This window comes from Drosophila subobscura, chromosome O (assembly GCF_008121235.1).
Source record: "Drosophila subobscura isolate 14011-0131.10 chromosome O, UCBerk_Dsub_1.0, whole genome shotgun sequence".
NCBI classification, from domain to species: Eukaryota; Metazoa; Arthropoda; class Insecta; order Diptera; family Drosophilidae; genus Drosophila; species Drosophila subobscura.
This window is the reverse complement of record NC_048533.1, coordinates 15,247,600-15,274,912: the sequence shown is the minus strand read 5'-3', so window position 1 is coordinate 15,274,912 and position 27,313 is coordinate 15,247,600. Positions and strand designations below refer to the sequence as shown.

General features: G+C 46.5%; 11 protein-coding genes across 16 annotated transcripts; 6 read left to right on the top strand and 5 right to left on the bottom strand.

Annotated features, from left to right (window-relative positions):
- The first annotated feature begins 137 nt into the window (after positions 1–137).
- On the top strand, positions 138–9,066 carry LOC117898117. 2 transcript variants are annotated; one of them, XM_034807306.1, is made up of 3 exons: positions 138–918; positions 969–1,765; positions 9,013–9,066. In XM_034807306.1, exons 1-3 carry the CDS (start codon positions 336–338, stop codon positions 9,049–9,051), a joined length of 1,419 nt encoding a protein of 472 aa, XP_034663197.1. In that variant the 5' UTR covers positions 138–335; the 3' UTR covers positions 9,052–9,066. The 2 variants fall into 2 exon arrangements, with proteins under 2 accessions (XP_034663197.1, XP_034663196.1); XM_034807305.1 differs by lacking the exon at positions 9,013–9,066 and adding an exon at positions 1,909–2,238 and having other exon boundaries at positions 139–918; positions 969–1,844.
- Positions 2,156–3,659, bottom strand: LOC117898122 (mediator of RNA polymerase II transcription subunit 6). Its single transcript, XM_034807310.1, has 4 exons — positions 2,977–3,659; positions 2,748–2,922; positions 2,585–2,690; positions 2,156–2,528 (listed from the first exon to the last, which is right to left on the bottom strand). Exons 1-4 carry the CDS (start codon positions 3,177–3,179, stop codon positions 2,236–2,238), a joined length of 777 nt encoding a protein of 258 aa, XP_034663201.1. The 5' UTR covers positions 3,180–3,659; the 3' UTR covers positions 2,156–2,235.
- LOC117898125 (N-alpha-acetyltransferase 80) lies at positions 3,737–6,086 on the top strand. Of its 2 annotated transcripts, XM_034807316.1 has the most exons (3): positions 3,737–4,106; positions 4,739–4,844; positions 4,934–6,086. In XM_034807316.1, exons 2-3 carry the CDS (start codon positions 4,812–4,814, stop codon positions 5,435–5,437), a joined length of 537 nt encoding a protein of 178 aa, XP_034663207.1. In that variant the 5' UTR covers positions 3,737–4,106; positions 4,739–4,811; the 3' UTR covers positions 5,438–6,086. The 2 variants fall into 2 exon arrangements, with proteins under 2 accessions (XP_034663207.1, XP_034663208.1); XM_034807317.1 differs by lacking the exon at positions 4,739–4,844 and having other exon boundaries at positions 3,741–4,106.
- On the bottom strand, positions 6,791–7,661 carry LOC117898124 (flavin reductase (NADPH)). Its single transcript, XM_034807315.1, has 2 exons — positions 7,431–7,661; positions 6,791–7,372 (listed from the first exon to the last, which is right to left on the bottom strand). Exons 1-2 carry the CDS (start codon positions 7,501–7,503, stop codon positions 6,825–6,827), a joined length of 621 nt encoding a protein of 206 aa, XP_034663206.1. The 5' UTR covers positions 7,504–7,661; the 3' UTR covers positions 6,791–6,824.
- LOC117898116 (formin-like protein 5) lies at positions 7,821–10,475 on the bottom strand. 2 transcript variants are annotated; one of them, XM_034807304.1, is made up of 4 exons: positions 10,324–10,475; positions 9,203–9,643; positions 8,214–9,140; positions 7,821–8,152 (listed from the first exon to the last, which is right to left on the bottom strand). In XM_034807304.1, the coding sequence occupies exons 2-4, from the start codon at positions 9,632–9,634 to the stop codon at positions 7,988–7,990; spliced, it is 1,524 nt and encodes a 507-aa protein (XP_034663195.1). In that variant the 5' UTR covers positions 9,635–9,643; positions 10,324–10,475; the 3' UTR covers positions 7,821–7,987. The 2 variants fall into 2 exon arrangements, with proteins under 2 accessions (XP_034663195.1, XP_034663194.1); XM_034807303.1 differs by lacking the exon at positions 10,324–10,475 and adding an exon at positions 9,744–10,095.
- Positions 10,476–11,177: 702 nt separating this feature from the next.
- On the top strand, positions 11,178–13,894 carry LOC117898115 (testis-specific zinc finger protein topi). The gene is made up of 4 exons (XM_034807302.1): positions 11,178–11,578; positions 11,641–12,658; positions 12,718–12,983; positions 13,044–13,894. The coding sequence occupies exons 1-4, from the start codon at positions 11,224–11,226 to the stop codon at positions 13,835–13,837; spliced, it is 2,433 nt and encodes an 810-aa protein (XP_034663193.1). The 5' UTR covers positions 11,178–11,223; the 3' UTR covers positions 13,838–13,894.
- Positions 13,895–14,430: 536 nt separating this feature from the next.
- On the top strand, positions 14,431–15,531 carry LOC117898126 (40S ribosomal protein S29). The gene is made up of 3 exons (XM_034807318.1): positions 14,431–14,575; positions 15,000–15,099; positions 15,165–15,531. The coding sequence occupies exons 1-3, from the start codon at positions 14,514–14,516 to the stop codon at positions 15,171–15,173; spliced, it is 171 nt and encodes a 56-aa protein (XP_034663209.1). The 5' UTR covers positions 14,431–14,513; the 3' UTR covers positions 15,174–15,531.
- Positions 15,532–15,938: 407 nt separating this feature from the next.
- LOC117898121 lies at positions 15,939–19,127 on the top strand. Its single transcript, XM_034807309.1, has 4 exons — positions 15,939–16,656; positions 17,684–18,199; positions 18,260–18,454; positions 18,514–19,127. Exons 1-4 carry the CDS (start codon positions 16,290–16,292, stop codon positions 18,729–18,731), a joined length of 1,296 nt encoding a protein of 431 aa, XP_034663200.1. The 5' UTR covers positions 15,939–16,289; the 3' UTR covers positions 18,732–19,127.
- A 442-nt stretch (positions 19,128–19,569) lies between these two features.
- On the bottom strand, positions 19,570–20,046 carry LOC117898127 (metallothionein-1). Its single transcript, XM_034807319.1, has 2 exons — positions 19,887–20,046; positions 19,570–19,818 (listed from the first exon to the last, which is right to left on the bottom strand). Exons 1-2 carry the CDS (start codon positions 19,906–19,908, stop codon positions 19,715–19,717), a joined length of 126 nt encoding a protein of 41 aa, XP_034663210.1. The 5' UTR covers positions 19,909–20,046; the 3' UTR covers positions 19,570–19,714.
- A 234-nt stretch (positions 20,047–20,280) lies between these two features.
- Positions 20,281–24,502, top strand: LOC117898123 (GTP-binding protein Di-Ras2). Of its 3 annotated transcripts, none has more exons than XM_034807311.1 (5): positions 20,281–20,536; positions 21,268–21,586; positions 21,652–21,837; positions 21,897–21,968; positions 22,031–24,502. In XM_034807311.1, exons 2-5 carry the CDS (start codon positions 21,416–21,418, stop codon positions 22,301–22,303), a joined length of 702 nt encoding a protein of 233 aa, XP_034663202.1. In that variant the 5' UTR covers positions 20,281–20,536; positions 21,268–21,415; the 3' UTR covers positions 22,304–24,502. The 3 variants fall into 3 exon arrangements, with proteins under 3 accessions (XP_034663202.1, XP_034663205.1, XP_034663204.1); XM_034807314.1 differs by having other exon boundaries at positions 20,281–20,613; XM_034807313.1 differs by having other exon boundaries at positions 20,281–20,970.
- LOC117898119 lies at positions 24,379–26,881 on the bottom strand. Its single transcript, XM_034807308.1, has 6 exons — positions 26,528–26,881; positions 26,209–26,460; positions 26,000–26,140; positions 25,804–25,943; positions 25,617–25,747; positions 24,379–25,557 (listed from the first exon to the last, which is right to left on the bottom strand). The coding sequence occupies exons 1-6, from the start codon at positions 26,795–26,797 to the stop codon at positions 25,103–25,105; spliced, it is 1,389 nt and encodes a 462-aa protein (XP_034663199.1). The 5' UTR covers positions 26,798–26,881; the 3' UTR covers positions 24,379–25,102.
- Between the last annotated feature and the right edge of the window lie 432 nt (positions 26,882–27,313).

The window sequence follows — 27,313 nt, the reverse complement described above, 5'->3', positions numbered from 1 at the left end:
AAAATAATTATTCACAGCAGGCTCCGAAAAATTGACTTTATTTTAGTAGAATTCTGTTGGTAGTTTTGTCGTGTCTCTGTAAATAACCAAAGGAAATTTGGAATATTTGTTGAATTTTTCTCGAAGCCGGCAATTTAACTAGGACGCCGGCGAGTCGCAGTGTTGGAAAATCTTTTTTTAAATATTAGCGCTTTGTTTTTGGGTACAGCGTCGGTTCTGGCGTTCAATTTACATTCAATTAAATTTATCCTCATTGTTTGTGACAAATCCAATTTATTTTGTGTAGCCAATTGGGCAAATTATCAACCAAACGAAACTAAATAACCAGGACAGCTATGGACGACTCACGCCGCTCGATTGCGGCCAACGAGGAAAGTATTTCCATGTACTTGTCCTTCGATGCCGACGACACGCTGTCCGGTGGCAGCAAATGGCAATCTGCATTGGTCAGCCACAACAGTCAGTATATGGAGGTGCACAGCTCCAAGATGGAAATCAATATGGACAAGACTATGGAGGATAAGGATGTGAAGCGTGCAGTACTCCAGGATCTGCATCAATCGGCGCACATTCAATCGGAGTCAAACTCGCCACTGAAACCATTTGACCACAGCTTGTTGTACAAGCACAACGCTTTGAGTTCCACTCCCTCAAACAAAATGGTAGCAGCAGAAACCCCTCTTGAAGTAGAAAATGCCGAGAACAAGGAGAACACATTGCCCGACGAGAATGCAGCTGGCGATAATTCGACAATTTCCAGTACCTTGGAACTGACGGGCACCACCGTGAAATTCAATACTTTGAAGACCGAAGACTCCACCACGGATGAAGTCTCAATGCAGGAGGTTGCAAAGCCGAATACCCTCAATAACGTGTATCCACTGAGTGACAATGTGGTCCTAGAGAACATAACTGAAGGTGAGTCGTGGCTTAGTCCCATTCCCAGCTATAATCTCTCCGTTTTTCAGTGTCCAATGAGGAATCTTCGATTCTCGCGTGTTCTCCGGCTATACAAGAGGCTCCGGCAGTCGCTGTGGTTGTCAACGAAGTCTCTGAGCTGCTCGCCAAAGCTCTGAAGATATCCAGCGAAGCCATGAAGCCGTCGACCTCGAAGGCAAACACTTTCGAAATCAATAAGAAGCGAGTATCGCTACTCCCCAAAGCTTCTGGGGCTTTGGCGCGTCCACGCCGCTCGCATGTGCCGACAGCCGCTGTAGAGACACGCACCTACTCCTTCAAGCAACGCATGTCCGTGATCGTAAAGACCACGCTGAACAGTCCCTCCCGCAAAATGGGCGCAGGCGGCGGGCTTCCAGTGAGCCGTCGCAGCGTTTTGCCCGTGGCCAAGAACAAAACTGGCATCTCGCGTAAGTCTATCTCCACCACAGGGATCAGTTCGCCCAAAAAAGTCATACCCGTCGCTGCGAAGCCGCCAACTAAGAACTCTCACGATGCTGTCTTCAACTGCAACACTTGCGGGGTCACGTTCCGTGTGAAGAGCCTGCACGATATGCATGTTCGCATGCACGACATGGTCGAGAATGGACCGAAGCCATTGAAAAGACTGAACGCCAATCATCCGATTGGGGCAAGTGCCGCTGCGAGCAAGAATCGGTGCAAGTTTTGCGACAAGAACTTCGCCCTGGAGCGTGCGTTGCACATTCATCTGATGCAGAACTGTGACAAGATACCGCCAGCTGAAAAGCGCAAGCTGGAGTTTACAGAACTCAATCACGTGAAGAAGGCGCAGCTACCGAAAATAGCTGTTGCTGCTGGCGCTGGTTCATCAGTATTGAGTGCACACAAGTCGCAAATTCCAAAAGCTACAACACCAACTGGGAAGGGTAAGTTGCTCTGATCTAAGAGCACTTTGCGGCTGTTCTAACTCTGATTTGTCTTCTTCTTTAGCTGGATCTTATGGAGGCCAGAAGATGGGACCGCCGTCCGTAAAGAAGGTGCCAAAGAACGTTGCCCATGCTGGTGTTTATCGTACACCCACAAAGACTGTGCCATGCAACATCTGCAAGCAATCGTTCAAGAGTATACTGGAGTACACCAACCACTGCATGACGATGCACTCGAAGAGTCAGACCCAGAAGGTCGCCGCTAAATATGAAGCACCGAGTGCTGAGGATTAAATCAAACATTTTGTCTATACTCTATCCTAGCTAGACCTAAGTTCCAGTGTACTTTACTTCTCCACACAACCGTCGACAAAAATACACTCTAACATAATCACTTGGACTTCTTTTCGGGTGGAGGCTTCATGTCCACACCCTCTGTTTTGATGTCCAGCGGACCCGTGGCGTTGTTCATTTCGGTTGCATTGATACCGCCGGGTGTCATCTCATCCCCTGCTGCCGAGGGCTGCTGCTGGAGATTCTGCAGCATGGGAGGAATGGGCGGTGGAAATTTGCGCAATAATTCAGCCAGCAACATGTCCACACGTTGCTTCTGGAACAGAGTGCCGCTATTCTCGTCCTTCACAGCACTGGCATCTTTTTTATCCGCCTTGGATTTGTCGGACACTACAGAAAAACGATGCATTAAAGAGGCAACAGGGAATTGGATAATTATTACTTACAAACTTTGTTGGATGAAAAATCCCAAGTGTATCCCTTGTTGGGGTGATATCGTGCATAGCTGCTGGCCTCCTCGAAGGCAGACTGCAGATTGACGACGGTGTTGAGCTAAAAGCAAAGGCAAAACCTTAGTCGTGGGTTTCCCTCAAGTGGATGACTACTTACAATGCGTGCATTGATGACGTTTGCCAAGTCGGGCGCCTTGTAAACTGTGCCTCCAATTATGTAGTAGTCGGCAATGGGTGTCGCTTCCGAGGGATTATGACGATGCTGTTTGCGTATCACATAGAGAATAGGCTCGGCCACATGCAGCAAAATGTACTCCAGTCCAATCATGTTGCTGCAAATAAAGTTAGATTTAATGTGGGAAATCACAGATTTGTCGCTAACTTACTGCAAGTGCTCGGGCCCCAGACGCTGCATCCGTATCGTCTCGTTGTTGCACAAATGATCATAGAACGGATTGGACTTGCGGCAGAAGTAGTCCATGACAGTCTGTGGGCTCAGGGTGGCCATCATCTGGGTGTCATGCCAGGACAGCCGCAGATGGTTCTCGGGCGCATTGGCATTGGCTTGTGCCATTTGTCGGTTCGCCATGGCTGCCAACTGCACGTGCTACTACTACTGCAACGACTCTTGCACTTGTCTTCGCTTTGGTTGGGTTTTGCGCGTTCTTTAGCCGGCGACGACGTTGGCAATGACAAAGGCAATTTAGTGGGTCAATGACGCTGTGCGCGCGCTTCTTTCCTATTTCTCGGTTTGTTTACAACCTATTTTTAGCAGAACGCTGCCACTTTTACACGTTAGCAATGCACTGATGCTTTTTTTTGATTTATTTGTTGTGTAATAAATAATTTAGTCCCGCTGTCGCGTAGAGGAAATTGCCTGCTCCGCTCTTAAAAACTCCGCGATAATATTGTAAGTGAATCATCAAGCTGGGGATTCTAATGTGTTCTGCGATCTGCACGCTCCATGCCCATCCGTATGCACCGTCCACACAACAAACAAGTCCAACGCGCTGTTTTTGTTTCGACTCGATTTTGTTTATGCTGTAAGTTCTTTTTTTTTTTTTATTCCGGCATTCGCTTCCCAACACTACTTTTGTATCGATAAGTAATTGGTATCAATTCATTGGTGTGGCCAGATCAGCGTGTACACAACAACAAGCGCGTATATATATAAATAAGTTTAAAAATAAAAACATTCCGTTTTAAATCAAACTGATATTCAATTTTCCGGGCGCGCAAATTACTATACGTGCCACACGCACACATTTCGGTCAAACAGCTGTCTCGCCGAGCGAAACACACAGCACCCGAGAGATTGTTGTTGCTTCCAACACAAGCAAAGCAAACCAACAACAACACTCATATAATAATATTTTGCCGCTCACGCTCTATAAACGGTCAGCAGAACTTGGCCCATTTCATCCTCAATATTGGGAATCATATCAGTTTGTTCTGTTCACTTCGTCGTGGCGCACGGGAGGAATCAAAGGCACAGCAGCGACGAGCTCTCGCAATGGTAACCTATCATAAAATCAATAGCAATTGTTAAACAAAGTGTGTGTACTGGTGCGTGCCCTGGTTGGGAAGCAAGCACTTCCACTTCCACTCTTACACTTCATTTGTACATAGGCGACAGCCACAGCCTTGATCATCTGCACAGCACACAATCCATTATTATTAGTTGATTCCATATATTTGTGTACATGTGTATATATGTTGTAGGCGGCCAGTCAATGCCGCGACGCACATACTCTCGACGTGTAGATGTATGAGAGAACGTTCTTTTTTTTACGCCTCACCTTGATTTTCGACATTATTGTGTAGACATGCATGTACATACGTATGCGTGTGTGTGTGTGTGTGTGTGCTGTTTCAGTGGCAATACATTTTGTATTCTTTGATGCTGATTATTCCAAGTTCCTACTCCTAGTCCTGCGCCGCAAATGCCAGCAATTTATCCACGAGTCCCTGCAGAGAGGAGGAACTGGGGGTAAACTGCTGCGGCATGCATTCATGTTTCTTTTTCTGATGCTGTCCTACCCAGTGCCATATGTATTTGTATTTCCTGTGTAAAATATTCCACAAATATGTTCAGTGTGCTAAAAGTTGGCCAGCGAAAAGAAACAATTCTGTTCTATTCTCTTCTAGATTTTTCATACCTTAAGCGGGCACAACGACAGTAGGTCCGGCCCAGCCCAGTCTCATTGTCAGTTTCAGCGATATGCGCTACATAAAACCGGAGCCGTACTATGAAGTAAACGATCGATCAGCAGCACCGAATCTATTACAGCACCCACTGTGGAGCCAAGTGTATCGGATATACTAACGCTATTGTACTTGCAGGGGCTTCCACCGTTCAACGTTACTGGCAGCCCGTTCAATGTGGTGCCGATACACAACTATCCGGAGCTGATGAAGGAAACCTGCGCTCTGATCAACTCGGAATGGCCCAGATCCGAGACGGCGCGAATGAGATCCCTGGAGGCTTCCTGCGACACATTGCCATGCAGTTTGGTCCTCACCACAGAGGGCTTGTGCCGGGTGATAGCTCACCTCAAGCTCAGCCCCATTACGGCGAAGAAGAAGGCCTGCTTTGTGGAGAGTGTTGTCGTGGACAAGAGCTACCGGGGTCAGGGATTTGGCAAGCTGATCATGAAGTTTGCCGAGGACTATTGTCGCGTTGTGCTGGATCTGAAGACAATCTACCTGTCAACCATCGATCAGGATGGCTTCTACGAGCGCATCGGCTATGAATATTGTGCGCCCGTGTCCATGTACGGGCCGCGTCACTGCGAGTTGCCCAGCTTACAAAATGCCAAAAAGAAATACATGAAGAAGGTCTTATAGACATCAACGCCAGTAGTAGTAGTGAGAATAGCTACGATGAACAGTGCCGAGCAGGAACAGCAGCAGCAACCCGTTGCCGTTAACTAGTCAAAGTAAAATGGTAAAAGGTTCCGTGTTCCCCCTGCCAGCAGCTGTGCCCGTAGTCTGATCGCATTTTGCCAATTTAGGGGAATTAGGGGAATGTGCCACAATGCCACACACACGCGCATTGGTAGGCTGCAGCATAAGCTTTTGATTCCATTACACCGATAAGCAATATTCATTCATGATACGCTTGTGTTGATTTTTAAATAATACTTTCCGCGTGTATTTTGTAAACTTTTTGGTTCTTTTTGTATGACAAAAGTCAACCGGGATTTGTTTTTTTTTGTATTTCTTTTCCTATTGGTTCAAAAAATTGTTATCCTAATCCTAAATTATATATTTGTGATTGATTGTGTAATCTTATGATGATGTGTTAATAGTTTTGCTCAAGCGTGTGCGCATAAATGCTTTCTAGACGAATATCTACCTGCCCATGATAATAATAAGGATATCTGTCAAGTATCTTCCAAACGAAACATAGCATAGAAACATATCGAGCCCTAGCATTAAGCACCAAACAAAGGCAATAACTTATAATAAAGATATGTACGTAGCAAAATGTAAATGTCTAAAATAGCTCAAGTCTGTTCCTGGTCGGAAGCCTCAGTCTTAAGGCGGAAACATCCATCTGCCTGCATAATGAATTATGTATCTACATATGCACATCAGAACTGACAAGTTCAAGTTCACGGTTGCGACATCTATAAATTGATGTCTTGGCTGGTGTGTTGTTATTTTTGTGTGCAGCTATATTTGACGGGGGCTCGCTACTAGCATGTCGCTCGGCTGCCCAGCGAGCGTCATGCAAAATTCTAACACAAAAATAAACACCAGCATGATGTAAGGGGCGAAGAGAGATCTCGGCTGCCAGAAAACTGCTCTCTCTCTCTCTCTGTGTCTCTCTTTCTCTTTGTGTGGCGTGCGCCCAATTGTTTTTGGCAATTCTCTGAAAGCGGAAGCTGTTTTGGCCTGGGGTTCTACGGGGGGGTTTCTTTTATTACACATTTCTTAAATACCTGCCTGGCGTTTAATGCGACAGGTGCTAATGTTTCGAAATTCTAAGCGTCGGATGCCAACTGATACGATATTGCACGTAATGTCAATTCAATTATTCAACTCTTCTCTAAAATGGAAAGTTTTATTGTGCGCTCGCTCACATTACATATAGGTATGTACGTATATAGATAGATGGTTACTTTGACCATAACAGACTTGAATTTGAATATTCTCATTTATATGCACAACAGTCGGTTTTGATTTTGATAATTGATGAGTCTGGATTTATCGATTAAGATAAAATGGCTTAAGCCGCCTTTGGCTTTTTGCCAATGCCGCAAACTTTGCCATAGTGCTCCGGCTGGTCCAGGCTATCAACAATGAACTTGCCCAGATCGTATTTGGAAACTAGGCGTCCCGGTGCCTCATCGTAAGCGACGGTGTACCCGCTGGCGGGTTCATCAGCAATGTGCGGTGGCAGAACAGCAATCCATTCCAGTTCCGAGGCCTTTGTCAAGTCCAGCATGCGTTTGTGTTCCTCGTTCAGACGATGGAATACAGCAGGCACCTCGTCCAGGGAACGCCACAAGAACGAAGACATGACAATCGAGAACTTGGTGAGCTTTGCTTCCTTCATGGCCTTGATGAGGTTCTCGGTGCCACGTGATAGTTCTGTGGTGGCCTCCAGCTTGTTACGGGTGCCCAGAATAACACAGACGCCGTCCACGCCCTCAATCAAGCGCTTTACATCCTCGTAATTGATGGCATCGCCCTTCACCAGTTCAACATTTGAAGCGGTTTTGAAACGTTCGGGCACAGTGGCCTCTGTACGATAAAGTAGGCGCACCGACAGACCTGCAAGAATCGGTTCGATCAGGGTCCAAGTTTAAATCACATTAATTAGAATACTTACCCTTCTCTATGGCGTGGTCTACGGCACACTCTCCGGTCATGCCGGTGCCTCCAATAACTGCAATGCGTTGCATAATGCTTGCTTCTTACTTCTCAGTGGCACTTTGAGGGTTTTTCCAGGTCCAAACTTGTTGCAATCTCACTATTATAGCTGCGCAAATGCTAGTTATTCAGCAAGAATCCAAATCAGAAATAATTTCAGTAATTTCGTTCGGTTCACCCCCACCTGGACGGGCCGGCGTCAGCTGATTATGGCTTTGCACACACACACACACACACAAGCAAACAAGATAATCTACAAGTGTGGGTAAACATATGCACGTACGACTCTCGTTTTACGAATATTTGTGTTTAGCAATTTAGTCAATTTGAGAGTGGAATCACAGAGATATGCCTTATCATGCAACACATATTTATTTACAAATGTTTCATATGCAATTGTCATGGTTATTTGTATTTAAAATCTAAAATGATATCTATCCATTGCAATCGAATATAATCGTTGCTAGTCGAATACAATCGTCCAGTGCTGTAAAATGTGGCGCCGTGTAACCGCCATCATGCTTGTGACTCATCTGAATATGGATTGTCTGCCGGATTCTTAGTTCGTCTCAGCGTTAATCCTAGCTTTAGCTCACTCATGAAATCCATTGCTGGTGGCGCCGCTTTTCGTTCAGGTCGTGGCTTAATGCCACTTATTGTAGCTGCTTTTTTATCAACCTTCTGCAAAGGCAAACGGATTGTGAGAAATTAATTCATCCCTTTGCAATCATTGTTATCTTACCTTTAGTGCTACTCCGTTCCGTATACTCTCCAGGAACGCATCACGGTCTCCTCCCGCAGATGCACTGGGTGCAGCCTTCGGCAGATCTGTCTTTTGGATTGCTTTTGAAGCTGCCGCACTGGAAGCCGGCATTGGCGGCGGAGGCGGCGCCCCAAATGCTGCAGAAGGCATGGGTGGCGGCGGTGGTGGCCCACCAGATGCAGCTGAAACCGGCATTGGCGGTGGCGGCGGAGGCACAGCGCCAGATGCAACTGCTGCTGTTGCTTTTAGACTTGGCTTGTGTTGCGGTGGTGGAGGAGGAACATAGGCGGCAGCTGGAGCCTTAATCGAAGGTGCTGGTTTGGCTGGAGGTGCAGGCGGTGGCGGCTTGGAAACTGGTGCATATTGCACAGACATCATCGAGCTGGTGTTCGGCACAATAGTTGGCTTCGGAGGAGCCGGTGGCGGCATGCGCATCGTGCCAGCTTTTCTTTGTGGCGCAATCGTGGCGTACGTCTCAGGCGCAGACTTTGGAGGAGCAGAGGGCCGCACTTGTCGCGCATCGATGGCAGCCGGATACGCGTACGTATTGTTAGCTGTCACGGCCGATGGCGGCGGAGGCACTTTCGGCCTGTTCACTTGATGCGGCTGCGACTGAACCTGGACGGGAATAACTGACCCAACCTCCTGCTGTCGGAATGGAGTCTGAGCTGTCGTAGGTCTCCCCACCGGCGGCATATCCATGTCCGAGATATCCACAAAGCGTGACGTGAGCGCGGCATAGTTGGCGAAACTCGGCGTGGGTCCCGGCTTCAAAATCAGTGGCGTTGGCGGAGGTGATGGCGGTGGAGTGATCTGATTGTTGGTTGAAATTGTGGCATAGAGGAGCGGCCGTTGATGTTGCTGTTCCTGCACTTTCGGCTTGGCCTGAATTTCCTGTTTCTTCGGCTGCGTAAGTAGAAGATTGATTATTGAGTTTGCCTCTTTTATATTCAGCTCGATCCACTTACCATCCAGGTGAAGTTCGAATGGACAATCTTCTTGACGACATCCTGGCGCCGCATGTCGGCAATGTCTGCTTCCGTAATGCCGCGCTCCATCATGTACTTGCGCAGGACGTTGTCGTTGGCATCGGCATTCAGGTCGAAGGCATTTCTCGTGCGATCTCGAGTGACATCGCCAGACACATGCTGAAAGTTGACGGGGCCACTGATCTCGTACTTGGAGCCCTTGCTGCTGACAAGAACGCTTGTGGCGAAGCTTGGCCCCGCAATGGCAGCGGCTGGCGGTGCGCCAGCGTACCTGTCCAAGCTGTTCGATGAGGAAGAGCTCTTCATGCTGTACAGACTGCCGTTGTCGGCGTAGGTCGTGGCTCTGGCTGCTGCGGGCGGTGGGCGGACGGCAGGTGGCGGATTGTCAAAGACGTTGCTACTCACTTGCATGGAAGGCGGCTGGAAGGAAGACAGAGAACAGCAGCATTCAAGTCAAATGTATCATGAAATGGAGACGATGATTGTGGAGTGCATTATTTATGTTAAAGTTGGCCATTACCACCCAATAACCAGGCTCTTTATGGCTCCTAATTATGTCATAGACATAGGCCCGTCTCTGTATGGCCGGCAGACGGTCAAGGTCGTCGGGAAGATTGGCCTTCCTTAAGTATAGCTGGAGCATTTCATCAGTGCCATGACCCCGCACATCGAACGTCTTGCGGAAGTCGAGGGCCTTGCCCTCCACATGCCTAAACTCCACGGGCTCGGAGATGTACGCGTACGAGTAACAATCCATGCTGGGCGCAACACTAAAAGAATCGGATGCGGATACGAGTTGGATACTGCGTTAGTACGGTTCCACTAAGACGGCCCCCAAGTGGGCACTCCTCCAATCACTGACTTGGCACGCAGTCCACTCCACACAAGAGGTCTCCCTCGCCCTGCCCGTTTCCCCAGTGCGCTGTGGGCATTATCTTGTTGCCAATTTACAGATAAGAGGTTTATCAATTTTGGGGGATTCGGATTGGTGTTTGGTCGCGTGACTCATCGCTGCCCATCAGTCACTAGGGAAATTCACAAAGCCCTCTCCCCGAAAGCTGCTGAGAGAGGGAGAGCAGCAGCAGACACCTTGTAATTACCGTTAACCCGTACACGGATAATTTGTGTCCAAGGTTCCTCCAGCACTCGTAGAGATCGCAGACGGAAGAAGGCAGCCGTAGACGTAGCTGGAGCAAGTTTGAACAGCAGAAGGCAGTTGGTCGGACTGATTAACGGCAGTGGTATGTCATGTTAGGGCCTGGCGTTTACTCATTTCGCAAAGCGCCTTATCTAGCAGCTGGCAGAGAGTCACTGATAAATGGGGGCCAGGTAATCACCTGAAGGCGAGCGGCAGCGCTACCGACAGGCCAGAGCCAAAAGAAAATATAAACAATGAGCTCGAGCTTTGTTTTGGTGTTGGTACATTCGATCCACTTCACCTGTCATAGTGCTTGCATACTTACTACTCGTACGTCGCACAGCCATTGATAGTAAGTGACTAATGTCTGCAGAAAGCGGAAACCGTCTCGATGAGACTACAAAGAAATTCCCACCCCTGGAATGGCTCATGACACTTCATGTGCTAAGTTTACCGTTAGCCACATAAAGGCCTAAGGATCCCCATGAACAGCAGAGTCGTTTTGATGGTTTATTTATCTTCTACTAGGTGCAAATCTTTCAAGACATGTAATCTTTGATAAATGTCCCCTAAGACTAGCTTGAAATAGAAACGACTTATTTATTTTAAAATTGCATGCATTTTTGCACACACACACACACATACATGCATATCACAGTGTATCGAACTTGATATCGAGCTTGGTTTGTTTCTCCCATCACTATCGTTTCCGAATATTTATTCTCATTCGTTGAATTTATTATCAAGTTTTTCATTCAGTTTCTGGGCCGGGCCAGGACAAGCTAGGGTAGAAAATCATTTTCTATCTGACTTAAAAAAAAGTAATAGCAAAAAATAATTTGTTTTGGAATTTCTGGCAGTCATGGATGACGAGAATTTTATGATCTTTGAGGAGCCGGTTGAGTGTACCCTGGCAGAGATCGAAGTTGGCGACGAGTCGCAGTTGAATTACAGCCACATGCCGGGCGCTACAGTGCTGGCGTCCAGCGACCAGGAGGGACTGGTCCAGTTCTTTGCCAGGGCACCGCCTCCCATCATGCAGATGTCCACTGAGGTGATGCTTCAGCGCACTCTGGAGCATCCAGCACTGAAGCAGATACTCCAGGAAGCCGACGGTCAGCCAGATTTTGATCCAGCAGCGGAGCAAATGAAAATTCGCGATTTCCTAGCGGGCGTCACCAACAATAACATGACCACAGAGGAGTCTGTCTTTCAAGGTAGCGGTCCCTATGCCTCTCAGGATTAATTTCGGATAACTCCGCTCTCGCCTTTTCTCCAGCACATCGCATGAGCGCGCCCACGAACGTGCCACGTGTCTACAAATGCCGTGACTGTGGCGGCACGTTCGACGCCTTGTACTATTATAATCACGTTTGCTTGACCGAGAATGCCGTAAAGCCAAACTCTGAGCCAGCTGTACAGCAGCAGGATAGGACTCGATCTGTGAAAGTGTCGACAGCGCCGGCAAATGTCCCAGCGCCGCGCTATATTCGAGGCAGCGAGCGCGTCATCTTGGAAAATCAAATACGCCTGCGGCGTTACATGAAGGACGAGCTGAAGTACGATGTCACCAAGGGCATGGACAATTCGCTGGCGCTGACGAAGAAGAAGGGAAAGCAGCCCAACGAGTGCTCCATATGTGATCGGCAGTTCGTGCATGCCTCTGGCCTGGTGCGCCACATGGAGAAGCATGCCCTGAACCTGATCGCCACACAGGCGAATGCGCCATCAATCCCACCTCCGCCTGCCCCCGGCCTAGCAGTGGTCACAAAATGCAACGATTGTGGCCGCATCTTCCATGATTGCCAGCTGGCCATGCGCCACGTCCGTGTTCATTATCCAGAACAACCGAAAATGTGCGAACCCCTCAATGACAAGAACGTAGCACAAAAGAAAAAGTTTACTAAGCGCATGCAAAAAGGGGATTGGCTCTTCCTGTGTGTGTACGCAAAGAAACGGAGCATCGAGCGGAAGCAGGCGAAGCTAGCGTTGGAGGCCGGGCTATTTAGTACACTGATCCTGGGTAGCGTGCTGCAGTGCGAGTTCTGCGAGTTCGTATTTGCGGATATTGAGAAGCTGCTCGTCCACTCGGCCGCTCACGTGGTGGAGAAGCGCTTCGAGTGCACCGCCTGCGACATTACGATGAACACGGCCAAGGAGGCAAGTGTCCACTTCCAGAGCGACTGCGTCTTTATGCGCGAAGAACAGAAGCGGCTGGATGTGTCTCTCTTTCGATATTTTGTGTGCAACGTGTGTGAGCAGAAGTTTTCCACCACCGACGTGCTGCAGGAACACCGGTAGCTGGCAATTCACTATCCCTATCCCCAATCACACTTATATCACATTTTCTCTCTAGAAACATGTACTACCATTACTTTCCACGCCTCAGCGCGGACGGGAGTGCACTGTTGCTGCCCTGCGAGTATTGCGATGTCAATTTTACGGCTGCCCACGAGGTGGAGGCGCACAACCTGGAGAAGCATGTGAACAAGAAGCGGCGCGAGAAGGAGACGCGGATCAATGGCCCCGGCAACAGCCGCCTTCGCCAGTTCCTGTGCGACGTTTGCGGAAAGTCGTACACCCAGTCCAGTCATTTGTGGCAGCACCTGCGCTTTCACCAGGGTAAGTGTTAGCTGTGGATTAATCACTGGCCGATCACCAGCTCTCCCTTGGGCCTGACAGGTGTCAAGCCATTTGCCTGCCAAGAGGCCAATTGCGGTAGAAAGTTCACCATTCGTCCGGATCTCAATGATCACATTCGCAAGTGCCACACTGGAGAGCGTCCGTACCATTGTCTGGTGTGCGGCAAGCGCTTCCTCACCGGCTCCGTCTTCTATCAGCACCGTCTGATACATCGCGGAGAGCGGCGCTACGAGTGTGATGAGTGCGGCAAGCGATTCTACAGAGCCGATGCCCTTAAGAATCACCAGAGGATCCACACCGGCGAGAAGCCATATAGCTGCCTCTTTTGCACCAAGACTTTCCGCCAGCGCGGAGACCGGGACAAGCATATACGTGCACGACACTCCCATTTGGACGCCAACACGCGCCTCATGATGCAGATGCAGAAGATCCAGCTGGAGACGTCGGAAGCTATAAAGTCCAGAATGCGTGACATGCCAATGGACGAGGGTGACAGCTACTCGACATCAATGTATCAGGTCGGTTCTCAGGAAGACGGTGAAATGCAACTAGTAACGGATGAGCAGGAAATAAGATATTACGAGCCAATGGACAGTTTTGAGATGCAGCAGTACGTGGAGGAGGCTGGGCCCAATCTCATGAATGAAGTCGAATATGAAGAGGTAATTGTGTACGAGAATCCAGAGGAAGAGCCAGCTTTGGCAATGTCTTATGAACCACAGCCAGAACTACAACAAATGGAAGAGGAGATTCCAGTGAAACCCGAAAGACCAAAGCGTAAGATAGTGGTGGTAAAGAATAATCCATCTCTACCACTTTATCCAACTATGTAAAACTATGTAACTATAAACAATTGAAATGAACCGCCAAATCAAATGACGAAATAAATACTTGCCATTACTGGTAAAAAAAATGTGCCATCAATAGTGGCATACCTTGGGAAAGTGAATATTGCGAAACTGGGGTAGTGTGTGTAATCTGAGACTGATTCATCTTTCTGACAAAATTATAGTTTATGTTCTGAGAGCCCTAACTAGCTGGTAATATCAAAAAGAACATCAACGTCGAGGAATATGATTTAAGACAACGGTATTTTACGGTATATTTTTAAAATGAGAAGGTATATTTTAGTATATTTTTTAGGGTCTGACGGTATATTTGATCGATAATTCCGCGGTCACACTGCACCGCTAGTTCCTTCTTTACTTGTATCGATATATTTTTGAAGCTACCCTATTTTAATCGACTAAGCTTGTAAAACATTAAAGAAAGCTTGGGAATGTATTAAAGAACGCGCGGAATCAACAAGAAATAGTATAATTTTGTTCCGAGCTCATCAAAGTTGAGGAATTATTCCCCAATAAGTTTATACTTTTGCAAATTAAAGAAATATCGGCTAGAAATATCCTATCAACACGAAAAATAAATATATATATCGATATATTGACATGTCAGGCTGACACCGCTAGTTCCTTCTTTCTTTTCGATTTTTCTCGTATAGACGCCAACATGGGTTTTGCTACTCTCTGGTACTCGCATCCCCGCAAATACGGCCAAGGCTCCCGATGCTGGTAAGATATTGGTAGCCCGTAAGCTAGCGCATCGAATAGTGTATAACTTGTTTAAATGCTTGCCCCGACTCCCCGTATTTTTATGATTTTTGCATGGCTGTAGAAAGTGAGGTTAATCACGCCCAGTTCTATTTTCACGCATGGCACTACCATATTTGCTATATTTTGTATTGAATGTGAATTCGTTGCTGAATTGAATGCTAAATGGTATTTGCCCCCGGTTGAGTACGGAAATATGTGTTTAAACATGTTGGACAGTTTCCTTAATTAAGGGTGGCCAAAGTAAAGTTGCATGCGGCACGGCGTCATTGCTGAATAGTAATGGTGCAGCCGACTGCAGCGATAGCTGTGCTATTATTTTGCGCCAAATCCCAAACATTCTGTGCAATGGATATAATCTACTTATTGACTTGGTAAATTTCAGCCGTGCCTGCTCTAACCGACATGGTCTCATCCGCAAATACGGCCTGAACATCTGCCGTCAGTGCTTCAGGGAGTACGCCAACGACATTGGCTTCAAGAAGGTAAGCTTAACATTGCAATAAAGTTGGTCCTTATACAGTAACTAATATCTGTATTCTTCTTGCAGCTGGACTAAGCGTCTACTTCTTGTTTTGGCACGCCTTGAGCATGTCTAAAAACATTTGTTATATTAATATAAGCAGTCACCCCACCGTCACTACGGGGGGCGGACTGCGTAGATTAATATGTCATTATGGCTGCAACAACTAATTTAATCATTTGGGGATTTAAATGACAACAAAGCCGTCAGCGTGTGCACTGTGAATATTTGGATACAACCTGATTCCACAACATTTTTCAATAAGTAAAACAGCGCACGGACACATCTTCTGAGCACACGTATTCTTACATTTTTTACCTTTTCCAAAGGATCTTTGTTTAAATACTAGTTTGTTTAAATCGCCGTCTGATTAATACCATAACAAGAACCGAAATCCATTGTGTTATAATTTGATACGGCCATAATCCAGATTTAAGCAACAGAGTCGGAGCTGACTGCGAGCAACAGGAACGGACCAGTTCAAAGCGCTCGTAGCTATCATTATTCGATATTTGAATCATGTCATCGGAAGCCAGGACGCTGGCCATAGCCATCACATTGCAGTTATCCGCGTCTATCTTTCTGCACTTTGATAAACAGAAAACGTGAAAGGAGCATTGAAGGAAACCTATTTGAGCAGGACACCCTCCTTTTTGGAAAGCCGGAAATTATCTCCTCTGGGACCTGCATTTCCTAGTCAGTGGGTTAGTGGCATCCAAGCCGCCGCACCCGCAAGAGCTGCAGTCACCGCCAACCGACTGCACATTAGGTCGAAAGCAAAACAAAATCCGAAAACCAGTTTCGTTTTGGCCGCCCCACTGCGATGCTAAAGAGCGGGTCAGCCCCAGAGCTTTGGCTCTCTTAGCTAGGCTAACAGCGCGATCTCAGCTGGTTTGTTGTGGTCGGAGCTGCCGAAAATTACAATTTTTGCACATTCGCCAATTGTGGGTTTTTGAGTCTGACGCGGTCGCTCGGTGCTTAAACAACGTTGTGCGCTGTGTGTTTGCCCGCAGTTTACACATTTCCGATTTGCCTTTGGCCGAGAAATGTGCGTTTAGCGCCTCATTTTGATTTAGATACCCAACGGGTGCGACACTTTGAAGAAACTCACATCGTGAGGTCGTCGCCAGCTTCGTGACCTGCTTCGCCGAGATGAGATTACTTGTGCTGCTGTGGCTGCCGTTGCCATTTCTAAGCAGCCTCTACCTGTGCATCGGTTATGCAACTGCCACTAAGGTATCTACCGCTCGCGGCGTTGCACAATACAGGCTCCCGCTGCCCGCGCCGCAGCCATCACTAGTGACGCCAGCAAGTGAAGCTGCACCAATGAGGACTGGAGTAGCTGTTGGGCGGAATGATACGAGGCCAGGCCAGGCCCGGTCTCCGACTCAGACGGCATCAAACCAGCGCAGGCGCACACAGATTGTCCGGCGACGCAGGCCGGTCAGCCGAAACTCCAGCACGACCACATCAACGACGTCCACAACAACCACAACGACCACGACAACGAGTACAACAAGTGAGTGGGATTAGCGAAAAGTGCAGCTGGACTTTAGCACGCTTGGTGTCCATATGCAATGCGGGCACCTGATGCTGACCATTGAAAAGTCAAAGAAAACTTGTCGAAGATGCTGGCACTGACCTAGCTTTCGGTTTCTGTATGGGTAGTTCGCTTTAAGAGATTGAAATTGGCAACGACAAGAGCGGCAAAGAAGTTGTCTGCGGCTGGCGGACACCGATAGCCTGCATACCCTCACTGGGATATTCATTCTGCAAGCACAGAGGAGAGCTATGCGGTATGCAAAACCTGATAGACCCGTTCGAATGAGCCACAATTAGTTGAGTTGTTGTCTGGCGTCTGGTGCATAGGTTAAGTGCCGTGCCATAGCCAATAACTGGAGCAGCGGTGCTTTCGAATTTGTTGAGCTGCTGCAGTAGGAGACCTTGATGGCTTTGCGAGAGACAAGGCCACGGATTATTGGGGCCTTCGGCCATTGATCATTTGCATCAACATCTGCTCTTTTTTGATTCTAGAACTTTTGTTCCTAGCGCCTCTCCTCAGTTTCCCTTCAGCCTAATAGATGGCGCCCTGAACTTGGCATGCAATTAAAGTTTTTTTTTATGTTACGGAAACTGTGCTCGCAAAGTGTCGTTGTTTACTGATGCTCGTAAAACTAATCGAGGCAAACGCCCTGCTCCTCGGGTCACTTGCCATCTGATACGTTCGCGTCTAAACTGTTGCAATGGCAGCCACGTAATTGCAATGGGAATGGGACTATTGCGAGTGGGGTGGGTGGGAAACCATAGGTACGACTCGTTGGCCAACAGGCAGCCATGCAATTGTTCACGAATCGGGCAGGCAGAGCAACAGGCAACAAAACAAAACAAAATTTATACATAGTAGATTCAAACGCTGTTTATGACTGGCGGGAACTGCGCTTTACTTGCCCTGTACGAAAAATGTTTGCTATTTGGAGCAGAAATTCAACTACAAACGGCCATTGAGCACATGTGAAATCACCTTTCCATATCTCTCTCTTACACAGCGCCGCGTCCCAGCTTGGCCAATGGTTTCAATTTCTTCAATCCGAGCTTCTGGAACTTTGGACAGTCGAGTCTTGTTGCAATTCGGCCGCCAACGAAGCAACCCCATCCGCCCAAGAAGTTCAGCTCCAAGGAGGAAAAGATCAGCTATCGAAAACCACCCAAGACCACCATTAAACCCAGATCCAGCCCGACCACAAGGACAGCCACGACCACAACCACAACCGTGAGGCCAACTACAGATGGTCCATTCCGCATTGCTTTGCCCACACTGACATTTGCCAGCGGTGAGGGTAAGCAGCGGGACAGGGAGAAGGAGAAACGGGCTGCCGCAGAGCTGCGCCACCGCTTCAACTGCCCACGGGAAAACGAGGTGCGCTTCCAGCTATTCCCGAAGATCTGCAAGACGGACAAGGACTGCGCCGTTTGGCAGCGGGATGAGCTGTGCTGCGATATCTTCGGGTCAAGCAGCTGTGTGTCCGGAGTGGCTAAGCCCCTGGAGGAGGCAGCCCATGCACGTGAGCTCAAGACTTCCTACCGGTGGACGTGCAGCCAATAAACAAACACTCTTTATTTAGCCATATTCGGCCTGATACCACGCAAGTGCCCCACCAGGCCGCTGGCCGAGCTGTGGTGGGATGTGCAGGAATGCAGCACGGATATGGACTGCTGGCCTAGAGTTTGCTGCCCCGATGGACGCCGACGGTACTGTCGCACCTCCCAGCCAGAGCTGGAGACGGCACCGGTGCCAGTCAAGCGCTCCTTTGACTATCGTGAGTCTATCTCCCGATTCTTGGCAGTATTCGATAATTGTAAACCCTTTCTCTTGCAGTCACCGAGTATCTGGAGTGCACCGCCCCACCGCCACCCATCTTTGATCTGCATCCAAAGGCGTGCACCTCCACGCTGGATTGCTTTCCAAATGTGTGCTGTCAGGAGGCGGGTCTCCGGCACTGTCGTCCGCCCAAGAAGTCCGTACTCACACTGATGGCCAATTTTCTCAACGTGGACTTTGTGAAGCGACTGACACAGAACATTGTTATCAAATAAGCTCGGGCACTTCTAACCCAGTGCCACCAATCGCATATGTATGCATGTACATTTATGTATGTATGTAACTTATGTACGAAGGGTATATGGATAGGTATGTACAGTTGGACCTACTCTATGTGTGTTGTGTAGCTAAGTTTCAACAATTTCAGAACTGCCGCCGTGATATCTCGTTCATATTTGTTTACCTTCGCTGATAAACAGAACGAATCAGACACACATATGTATGTATGTACCTACACACACACACACGATATGTACTACGCATTATGTTTACCGAACAGTTCCGTTCTGTACCCCATCTAAGCCCTGCACCTAGCTACCTAATATTAGATGTAGTACACACGTTTTAAGTTTCATTCGTAGGCTCATAAAAAATAAAACATTATTCGTCTACTACAAATGATATTGAGGTTGGTGGGGGTCTTTGCATGCCACAGTACACGTAACCCCTGGGTCAGTTTCAAGCGAATTACTCTGCAGGTTCTTGCTCTTGACTCATTCTGCTAAAAAATTATACAATTACAATGATATGAAACTTTCGCACTTTCTTGTTGAGTCTTAATTTGAGAATTTTCTTAAAAATTTCAGCGAGAGAGGCTTCGAGAAGAATTGAGGGCACAGAGCACTCAAGGGAATCGCACATATGAAAAAACACGTGCTCTTTGATTTCACAGCTTACTTATTTTTAGACAGTAAATATCTGTTTCAAGCCCATGCAATCAACAAAACATCTTACGGATTTCCATTGTAATCAATAAAACAGAAGGCAATCTAAGAAATTCGATCACACCAAATGATTTCCCAACTGAAAAACCATACACAACACTGGCACGGCTCAAGTTTCAATTGAGTTTATTGGACATTATGCAAAGCGAGAAAGAAATTGTAAAATAGCTAGTATAGTGCACGGCTACGGCTGCTGCGTACAAAAAATAATACAACGAAATCAGTGCTGGTGTGGGTATGGGCTTCCCTTCCTCTCACTTGGAGGAGCAGCCGCACTTGGCCTTGTTGTCTCCGCCGCACTTGCAGTCAGTGCCGCAGTTGCAGGCTGTCTTGGGTGTCTGAGTGGCGCATTTGCAACCTGTAAATGGCAAGAAGGATTCTAATAGTTAACAGGACCAGACTTGATAGTTTTTTCTTTAAACTTACCGGATCCGCATGGGCAAGGCATCTTGAGTTTGGTTTTGTTATTTGGTTGGTTCACTTAAAGAAGATTTAATTGGATTGGATTGGATTCTTCACTTCACTTTGTGTTTGCTGATGACTGATGCACATCTGACGGATGCGCCCTGCTTTATACACCTTCGAAACGCGGCTTTCCACACGGCCGGCAGACAATTCTTCCAATTCCCGTTTTGCACACGCCGGCCGGTCCGACCGTCCGCATGGGGCCGTGCGCAAGAGCTTGCGCCCGGTGCGGTTCATGTCCACGCTAAAGCTTTCGGATTGGGGTCCAACGAAATGCGCAGGCGCTCTAAAATCTGGCCACCGTTGGATACTGGTGGGGGCAGCAGCAGCAGGGTAGCGTGGCTGGTGGGCGGGACTCTATCGGATCCATTGAACGATTTCACAGTGCGGCCTGCAGCAGAGACCACACGGGCAGAGCTACGGCTACGGCGGCGGCAACGACAACGACAACTTACAACTTACAACAAATTCTGCAACGAATTGAAGTGCAACGAAATGCAAGTAATATTTGCGACGCAATTGAAGCTCTCCTCAGATCCTGCAAGCGGCAGGCCACGTTCCCGCAGTTCCTATCGCGGCTTCTAGGCGCCCCTCGCCCCAATGTTGTCTGTGTGAGTAGGCGGAACTGTAGCACAGATAAAATCGATAAATCCAAGCCAAAATAAAATAAGGGAAAATCACCAGCAAAGTGCGTGAGTGTGGGAGTGTGTGTGTGTGTGTGCTGTTTGTGCATGTGTATGTGTGCGTAGAAGGAAAACAATAAGTGCGAAACAACGAAACGGAGAGGGGACACGGACCCGGACACGGACGCGGATACGGTTACGGACACGGGGTCGCAGGACAATCATGCGGAAGTGAGCACTTGGAACACCCAAAGGAACACCTCCTGTGTGCCAACAAGCTGCTACTGTGGCTTGTCCAATACACCAGTAATCGCCCTGCATTTAGCCGCACATCAAAGCGTCGCTATTTATATGTACGGCCGGGCCGTGCCGGGCCATCATGCGATACCATACCTGAGCGAACCGCCAACGCAATAATAATAGTATGTAACCCTAATCATAATGATAATGATGAGGTTGATGCCAATGCCAATGCCGATGGCGATGTCGATCTGTCGCGTTGACAACAAAGTCACAAAAAAAATCAATACCCTTCCTTAAACCTGATGGCACATGGCTAAAATTAGCGCAACACTCACGCAGCGTAGTGTTGTTTTTTTGTCCCTAGTCCCTCAGTGCGTTCCCCCCTATTCGCACACCCGCAAAACCCCACAGACGAAAAGGTTGTGTTGTGCGTGCGTGGGCGTTATGACCAACTGATTTGCTCTTAATCGTTGCAGATAAACGAAAGTATGGCGCTCAAGTAGAACATTCCATCAGCGGTCGACAGCAAGCAAACAAGTCAGCTCCGTTTCCGAATCTGCTCCTGTGTGGAGCAGCTACCGATATCGAGAAAACCACCACCATCACCTCAATTCGCAGCGCGAGATGACGGAGCAAAAGAACCAGGTGACGCGTGCTGCACCGGAGCAGAGCAATGACTACCGAGTGGTGGTCTTCGGTGCCGGTGGCGTTGGCAAAAGCTCCTTGGTGCTGAGATTCATCAAAGGCACGTTCCGGGAAAGCTACATTCCGACCATTGAGGACACCTACAGACAGGTGAGTGCATCGCTGATCGCCTGTGTTTAGCTCATCCTACTAATCCCTACTCTACTCTACCCCAGGTCATAAGTTGCAACAAGAACATTTGCACGCTGCAAATAACAGACACAACTGGATCGCATCAGTTCCCGGCAATGCAGCGACTGTCCATATCGAAGGGACACGCTTTCATTCTGGTCTTCTCTGTGTGCTCCAAGCAGAGTTTGGAGGAGCTACGGCCCATCTGGGCGCTCATAAAGGAGCTAAAGGTAGGACAAGTGCCTCAGCTCGTATAACCATCATTTAATTTCATTTTTCGTTCATGCAGGGGGCCGATATACCCAACATTCCCGTCATGCTGGTGGGCAACAAGTGTGATGAAACCGCCGAGCTGAGAGAGGTAAGTCCGCAGGAGCCAGTCCGGACCACATTCTCCTTCAAATATGTACTTTTCCTTTGCAGGTGTCGCAGATCGAGGGCCAAGCGCAGGCCACCACCTGGAGCATATCGTTCATGGAAACATCGGCCAAAACCAACCACAATGTAACCGAGCTGTTTCAGGAGCTCCTCAATATGGAGAAAACCCGCACCGTCTCCCTGCAATTGGATACGAAGAAGCAAAAGAAGCAGAAGAAGGAGAAAAAGGCAAAGGAAACGAATGGCGCCATACCGGAGAACGGGGAGGCTAGCGCCAGTGCCAGCGGCGGTGCCAAGGAGAAGTGTCGGGTTATGTAAGGATTATCGGATTACAATGAAGTGATTCCGAGACGAGTCGATGCGAAATGAAATGGTGACAGACAAATACTCGCTTTGGGGCAAGTAGCGTTGGGTTAACCCACACGCATGCACACCCCCCCATCTAGATTTAAACCCGTGCATCCCCACCCCACCAACCACACACATAAAAACAAGCACCCAAAATCATACAATATGTATTTAAGAAGAAAACACACTACGATTACAATTACAAATACGATTATGACTATATTTTGCATAGGTTTTATTCAAGCAAAGAATTTTCTAGTCGCACAGTATACACATACGAATACTATACTAAACAATATGATACTATCCACACCATACTATACGAACACAACACACAACACAGAACAGAACATCCACGAATGGATGGGTTGACACATAATCGCATCTGAAACGCAACGGCATACATATCAAATATTTACACACTTGCATGATGCACCACCACCAACAACACCAATCCAATACGAGTACGCCACTGGTCACCGGTCACGCGATGTGCCCAGAGTAATCTGTAGCGTAATCCCATCCCATGCCACACATACAGACAGGTATCATTCAATGCTATACACTATCGACATAAATACTTACATACATAGAATATCTCTAATGAAAGCCAAAGTACCTACTTAAAAGACATAAATCTGAATCTACTTACGATATACAAGTACTTACAATATTTACATACATACTTAAACCCATTGACAGAAGACTTCTCTATGTAAGTAGTCGACACGGAGACAATTGTGGGGTTGCTGTCACAGCAAACTATCTAAGAACGGATCCTCCCCCCACACTACCGCCGTATGCCTCCCCAGACTATCATTGCTGTTTAACTATTTACCACCAAACAAACAAAAAAAGAACACTGAATGAACGAATGAAAGAATGAATACAGTACGAACCGAACACAACCCTGATCGCCACATAATTAAGCTAATGTATAAAAATACTCATAGCCATGCCACAGACCCCCCCACAGACAGACACGAAATATTCATAGAAATCTGCTAGTCTGCTATTTGTTGTTTCTTTGAGCAAATTCCAGTTAACATTAATTATGTATATTATATTGTAGAATTTTACAATTATTTGCTGAAAGTTACTGACGGGACGAGAGCATTTTACACACAGAAGTAGTGCAAAAAGTGTATGAAAACCTATGTCTAAGCTTAAGTTAGATCGAAAGTCTAAGTAAAATCCGAGCAGCAACCGTTGAGCCGTAGTAGTGTGGAAGTGAGCGAAAGAACACGCGTACATCGAAAGGATATTTGAGAGTGCATTTTTGCAGCACAAACACAGGAGATGGGTTTAAGTTGCCTGTTTTTAAACAACACACACACACACACCACACACACGAGTAGTATCTTATGTATAACTTAACACAAACAATTCCAATTATGGCATTCGTTTCTTTTTAAAAATAATAATTCCATTTGAGATTGGCTTGTGCATAGGCGTAGGAGTAGGCATAGGCATTGTTCTGCTGCTGTTTGATATTAGGTGGCATTAGTTTTTTAAATTATACGATTACGTGTACGAGTACCAAATCAGACGTAAGAGAGGTAGTAGGGTGACATACATATGCTTTAATTGCTGCTAAACCATAATTTTAGCTAGTTGAGGGGGCAAACGCAAATGCGAACCAGCGAGAAATAATTACATTAATTATGATGTTGCTCAGTTGTTAAACCGTAGAACAGAACAGAAAAGCAGAAGAGAAACCAATCGAGAGATGAAAATTACATACTAAATAACTAAAACATAAATTGTTGAATTCGAGTAGTGAAATTATTAATCAGGATTATCATAGCGGACCAATTTGCGTATAAGATTTGTGAAATCAATTAGATAATTCTCTCAGTTTGCCATAGAAATGGGATGATCGATGCCAGCCTTAGTTGTCACTTATTGGTAGCCTGCCGTGCTTTAGGTTTTTCGCTTAATGTTTCCTAGTTTTAGGTATGTTAAACGCTAGAGAGCAAACTGGTTTTGGTTAAGGCTATAAGAGTATTTGCCGTGTATTGGAATTTGCGTAACTGTAAACGAAATACCTAGTTGCATAGTTATTATTATTAAATATTTATATAACAATGAAGTGTAATTAAAGCATAATACAATTTTAAGGGCAGTGCATGATTTAAAATACAACGAATAAATATATTTACACCGAAATTCTTTTTCTAATTTTTTTCCTACGAATATATATTATACACACACCATATAGATCTATATACATAGATATTTAAATACAAATATGTATATCAAATATATTAGTTGTATACATATTGAACTAGTTTTTACATGATTCGAAAACACCGAATACATATTTAAATTTCGCTTACATTCAATTAATATGCAACTCACACAGTGCGACACAATGCGGCCCACTGCGTATAAGAAAAATGAACGGAAAGGCTCAGCGCCACATTGTAAATACAAAATGTTCAACAAATTACATAGAACGTAAAGTATATCCAATTTTTGGGAGTGGCCCGGCCAGCAGCATATTAAAAACATGCAATAATATATAGAGACGAGTTGGTGGCCTACTTAAAACGATCTTACTGTTGAAGATTTAAACTTAATTACACTTATCGTGAACAGGAGAATAAGAACACGCAAAATAATTTAAATAAAGAATCTTTAACTATGACAAATCAACTGCAAAATGAATTATTCTTATATGCTAGGTTTCTAATTTAAAACTGGCTAAAAAGGATCACGGACAAACTTAATATGCTTTAAGAACAAGGTAAATTTTGCAGCTAGCTGCTAGATATTATGAATCTCATCCTCCTCGTGGTCATCCACCACTGTGAATCCATCCTCGGTGATGCTTCGACTTTTGCTGTCGCTGCTGCTGTTGCTTTTGTTGCTGACATTAAGTTGTTCGTTTTTGTCTGTTGCGGGTGGTGCTTCCAGGGGTTCCACTAGCTCCTGGACGCCCGATACTGCTGGTCGTTGTGGATTGACACTCTGTCGTGTATCGCTTATCACGTTCAACAGAATTTTCAGATTTTCACCCGATATATAATCTCTTGCAGCCTCTTTCCCAGCGGTCAACTGCTGAGCCGTTGGCGGAGAGTCGGTATGGCCTGGTCTGCTATGAAGTAGTGTAGCCCAAGCTCTGGGACTAATGACGTATTTAAAGGTAAGCTTGATTATGTACCCCACCAGAACTACCAAAAATATGGGTGAAATGAGGCTATAGGGAAAGGGCAAGCCAGCTGTGCGTACATAAAAGATGATTATCAAGGCACACTTTCGTTTGGCTTAAAGTACTTACAGGATAGCTTTGTCATGGTTTGCGACACCTTCTCCAACAGCATTTCCAACTGCTTTAGAAACAGATCGTTCATATACATAATAAAGACATGATCTGGTAGGCAGTAAGTCAGTTTGAGTTTTGATGATTTTCTAAAAGACGAAAGCAATTTTGTATCTTCTGATATCTCTAGCTGCGATCGGTATACCTCAGTCTCTCCTTTTGGTCCTGCTCCGGTGAAGACCTGACCACAAAAGTCTTCAGTCGCTGCATCCAGGACATTTCATCGTAGCTCCGCGGCTCCTGGTAACTGTCGATAACTTCCAACATAGCCTCAACTTCCAATTTCTGAGGGAAGGTGATGGGGTTAGCAAAATGTCAGTTGATAACGATCTAAAACCCACTCTATTGCACTCCAAATATGTGTGCAAGTATCCGCATAGCAGCATGCCTCCTAACACAATGGTGATTAGCCGGAAACGGAAGCGTTTACGCACAATGCAGACAGCTACGGCGGCCAGCGCCACAAAAAGCATAAACTGCACCTGTTGAACAGAACATGTTTTCGATGAGCAATTGCTGCTTCTCCATAACAAAACAATGCAACAGGTACCTCGGAAATTTTCAACAGTTGTATACAATCCTTGAATATGTCCGTAACTAAGGCCCACACGCCCTGTCCCTGATGTGCATAGTTGCAGCCGAGTGCACCTTCTACAAGTGGCGCTGCTTCTGCACTCAGCAGTATCTTGCTGAGCAAAATGTCCATATCGCGAGCATCTTGCACGGACTCCAGCTCATCTAATTGGGACGGAAGCAACGAGAACAGCAGCGATCGCTTGTAAAGCGTTGCGGTAGCATCGTACTATTTACAAAACAAGCCATGGTCATGACGTCATGCAGCCAAATTTGGTCTTAAGAAGCAAACTTACCTGCAAACGTTTGCGTTGAAATAGTTGGTTTACAAATTTCTTAAAGTACGTTAGCGACATCGCATCCTCAATGGCAGCCGGAGACTTCTGTGGCGTTTCCGGGCATTCACACGGGAGGCAGGATTCGGCATGAGCCTGATCGAAATCCGTGGCGAAATGCGACCAAGTGTGCTGCGGGTCTACCCATTTCTGTTCACTCCCACTCTGGCAGCGTATATATACAGCAGCAAATATTAATAAGCAACAGCTTATTAGTGCTCCTCTTCTCATCTTGTTGCTGGACAGCACGATCTTAGTTTAAAAGATTAAAAGTAGAATTGAGGCACAGCTGGAATTGCGCGGTAATGTCCTTGCCACCCTGTCCAGAAACTATTAATCGTTTCTGTGGTATTTTGTCAGTCGATATACTTTCAGACTCGGTATATTTACGATATGATTAAAAAGTGGGAACGTACATACTATCGGTATATTTCTGCTCACCAGCAGACAATTTCCCTGACGGTCCATACTACATAAATATGTTGTTGATAAGAATAAAATGTGTAGTTACTATGTAAAATAAAGGGGAATATTTTCGTACCGTCTTTGTTAAAACCTTAATATCTATTCAATCCAATTATGAAAGAGTAATCATAATCAACTAAATTGTAGAAAATTTATTCATTAATAGGATCAAATTATATGTTCAGGGATTAGAATCCCAAGTAGCTTGTAATATTGAGTGGAACATCAAAAGCGAAGATACATATCCAGGGTTTGGGATGTTTACGGTATATTTTGAAAGTG

Bases quoted from the DNA above. Each gene is read 5' to 3' on its own strand.
- LOC117898117 (XM_034807305.1), top strand. From the start codon at position 336: ATGGACGACTCACGCCGCTCGATTGCGGCCAACGAGGAAAGTATTTCC. The intron at 919-968 runs GTGAGTCGTGGC...TCCGTTTTTCAG, and splicing joins CCTAGAGAACATAACTGAAG to TGTCCAATGAGGAATCTTCG. The intron at 1,845-1,908 runs GTAAGTTGCTCT...CTTCTTCTTTAG, and splicing joins TACAACACCAACTGGGAAGG to CTGGATCTTATGGAGGCCAG.
- LOC117898122 (XM_034807310.1), bottom strand. From the start codon at position 3,179: ATGGCGAACCGACAAATGGCACAAGCCAATGCCAATGCGCCCGAGAAC. The intron at 2,923-2,976 runs GTAAGTTAGCGA...CTTTATTTGCAG, and splicing joins CTGGGGCCCGAGCACTTGCA to CAACATGATTGGACTGGAGT. The intron at 2,691-2,747 runs GTAAGTAGTCAT...CTTTGCTTTTAG, and splicing joins ACGTCATCAATGCACGCATT to CTCAACACCGTCGTCAATCT.
- LOC117898125 (XM_034807316.1), top strand. From the start codon at position 4,812: ATGCGCTACATAAAACCGGAGCCGTACTATGAA. The intron at 4,845-4,933 runs GTAAACGATCGA...TTGTACTTGCAG, and splicing joins AACCGGAGCCGTACTATGAA to GGGCTTCCACCGTTCAACGT.
- LOC117898124 (XM_034807315.1), bottom strand. From the start codon at position 7,503: ATGCAACGCATTGCAGTTATTGGAGGCACCGGCATGACCGGAGAGTGT. The intron at 7,373-7,430 runs GTAAGTATTCTA...CGATTCTTGCAG, and splicing joins AGACCACGCCATAGAGAAGG to GTCTGTCGGTGCGCCTACTT.
- LOC117898116 (XM_034807303.1), bottom strand. From the start codon at position 9,980: ATGGATTGTTACTCGTACGCGTACATCTCCGAGCCCGTGGAGTTTAGG. The intron at 9,644-9,743 runs GTAATGGCCAAC...TCTTCCTTCCAG, and splicing joins AAGAGCCTGGTTATTGGGTG to CCGCCTTCCATGCAAGTGAG. The intron at 9,141-9,202 runs GTAAGTGGATCG...CTACTTACGCAG, and splicing joins ATTCGAACTTCACCTGGATG to CCGAAGAAACAGGAAATTCA.
- LOC117898115 (XM_034807302.1), top strand. From the start codon at position 11,224: ATGGATGACGAGAATTTTATGATCTTTGAGGAGCCGGTTGAGTGTACC. The intron at 12,659-12,717 runs GTAGCTGGCAAT...TTTTCTCTCTAG, and splicing joins GACGTGCTGCAGGAACACCG to AAACATGTACTACCATTACT. The intron at 12,984-13,043 runs GTAAGTGTTAGC...TGGGCCTGACAG, and splicing joins GCACCTGCGCTTTCACCAGG to GTGTCAAGCCATTTGCCTGC.
- LOC117898126 (XM_034807318.1), top strand. From the start codon at position 14,514: ATGGGTTTTGCTACTCTCTGGTACTCGCATCCCCGCAAATACGGCCAA. The intron at 14,576-14,999 runs GTAAGATATTGG...GGTAAATTTCAG, and splicing joins GGCCAAGGCTCCCGATGCTG to CCGTGCCTGCTCTAACCGAC.
- LOC117898121 (XM_034807309.1), top strand. From the start codon at position 16,290: ATGAGATTACTTGTGCTGCTGTGGCTGCCGTTGCCATTTCTAAGCAGC. The intron at 16,657-17,683 runs GTGAGTGGGATT...TCTCTTACACAG, and splicing joins CACGACAACGAGTACAACAA to CGCCGCGTCCCAGCTTGGCC. The intron at 18,200-18,259 runs GTGAGCTCAAGA...CTCTTTATTTAG, and splicing joins GGAGGAGGCAGCCCATGCAC to CCATATTCGGCCTGATACCA.
- LOC117898127 (XM_034807319.1), bottom strand. From the start codon at position 19,908: ATGCCTTGCCCATGCGGATCCG. The intron at 19,819-19,886 runs GTAAGTTTAAAG...TGCCATTTACAG, and splicing joins GCCTTGCCCATGCGGATCCG to GTTGCAAATGCGCCACTCAG.
- LOC117898123 (XM_034807311.1), top strand. From the start codon at position 21,416: ATGACGGAGCAAAAGAACCAGGTGACGCGTGCTGCACCGGAGCAGAGC. The intron at 21,587-21,651 runs GTGAGTGCATCG...ACTCTACCCCAG, and splicing joins TTGAGGACACCTACAGACAG to GTCATAAGTTGCAACAAGAA. The intron at 21,838-21,896 runs GTAGGACAAGTG...TCGTTCATGCAG, and splicing joins CGCTCATAAAGGAGCTAAAG to GGGGCCGATATACCCAACAT.
- LOC117898119 (XM_034807308.1), bottom strand. From the start codon at position 26,797: ATGAGAAGAGGAGCACTAATAAGCTGTTGCTTATTAATATTTGCTGCT. The intron at 26,461-26,527 runs GTAAGTTTGCTT...TTTTGTAAATAG, and splicing joins TTCAACGCAAACGTTTGCAG to TACGATGCTACCGCAACGCT. The intron at 25,558-25,616 runs GTAAGTACTTTA...ATGTACGCACAG, and splicing joins AACCATGACAAAGCTATCCT to CTGGCTTGCCCTTTCCCTAT.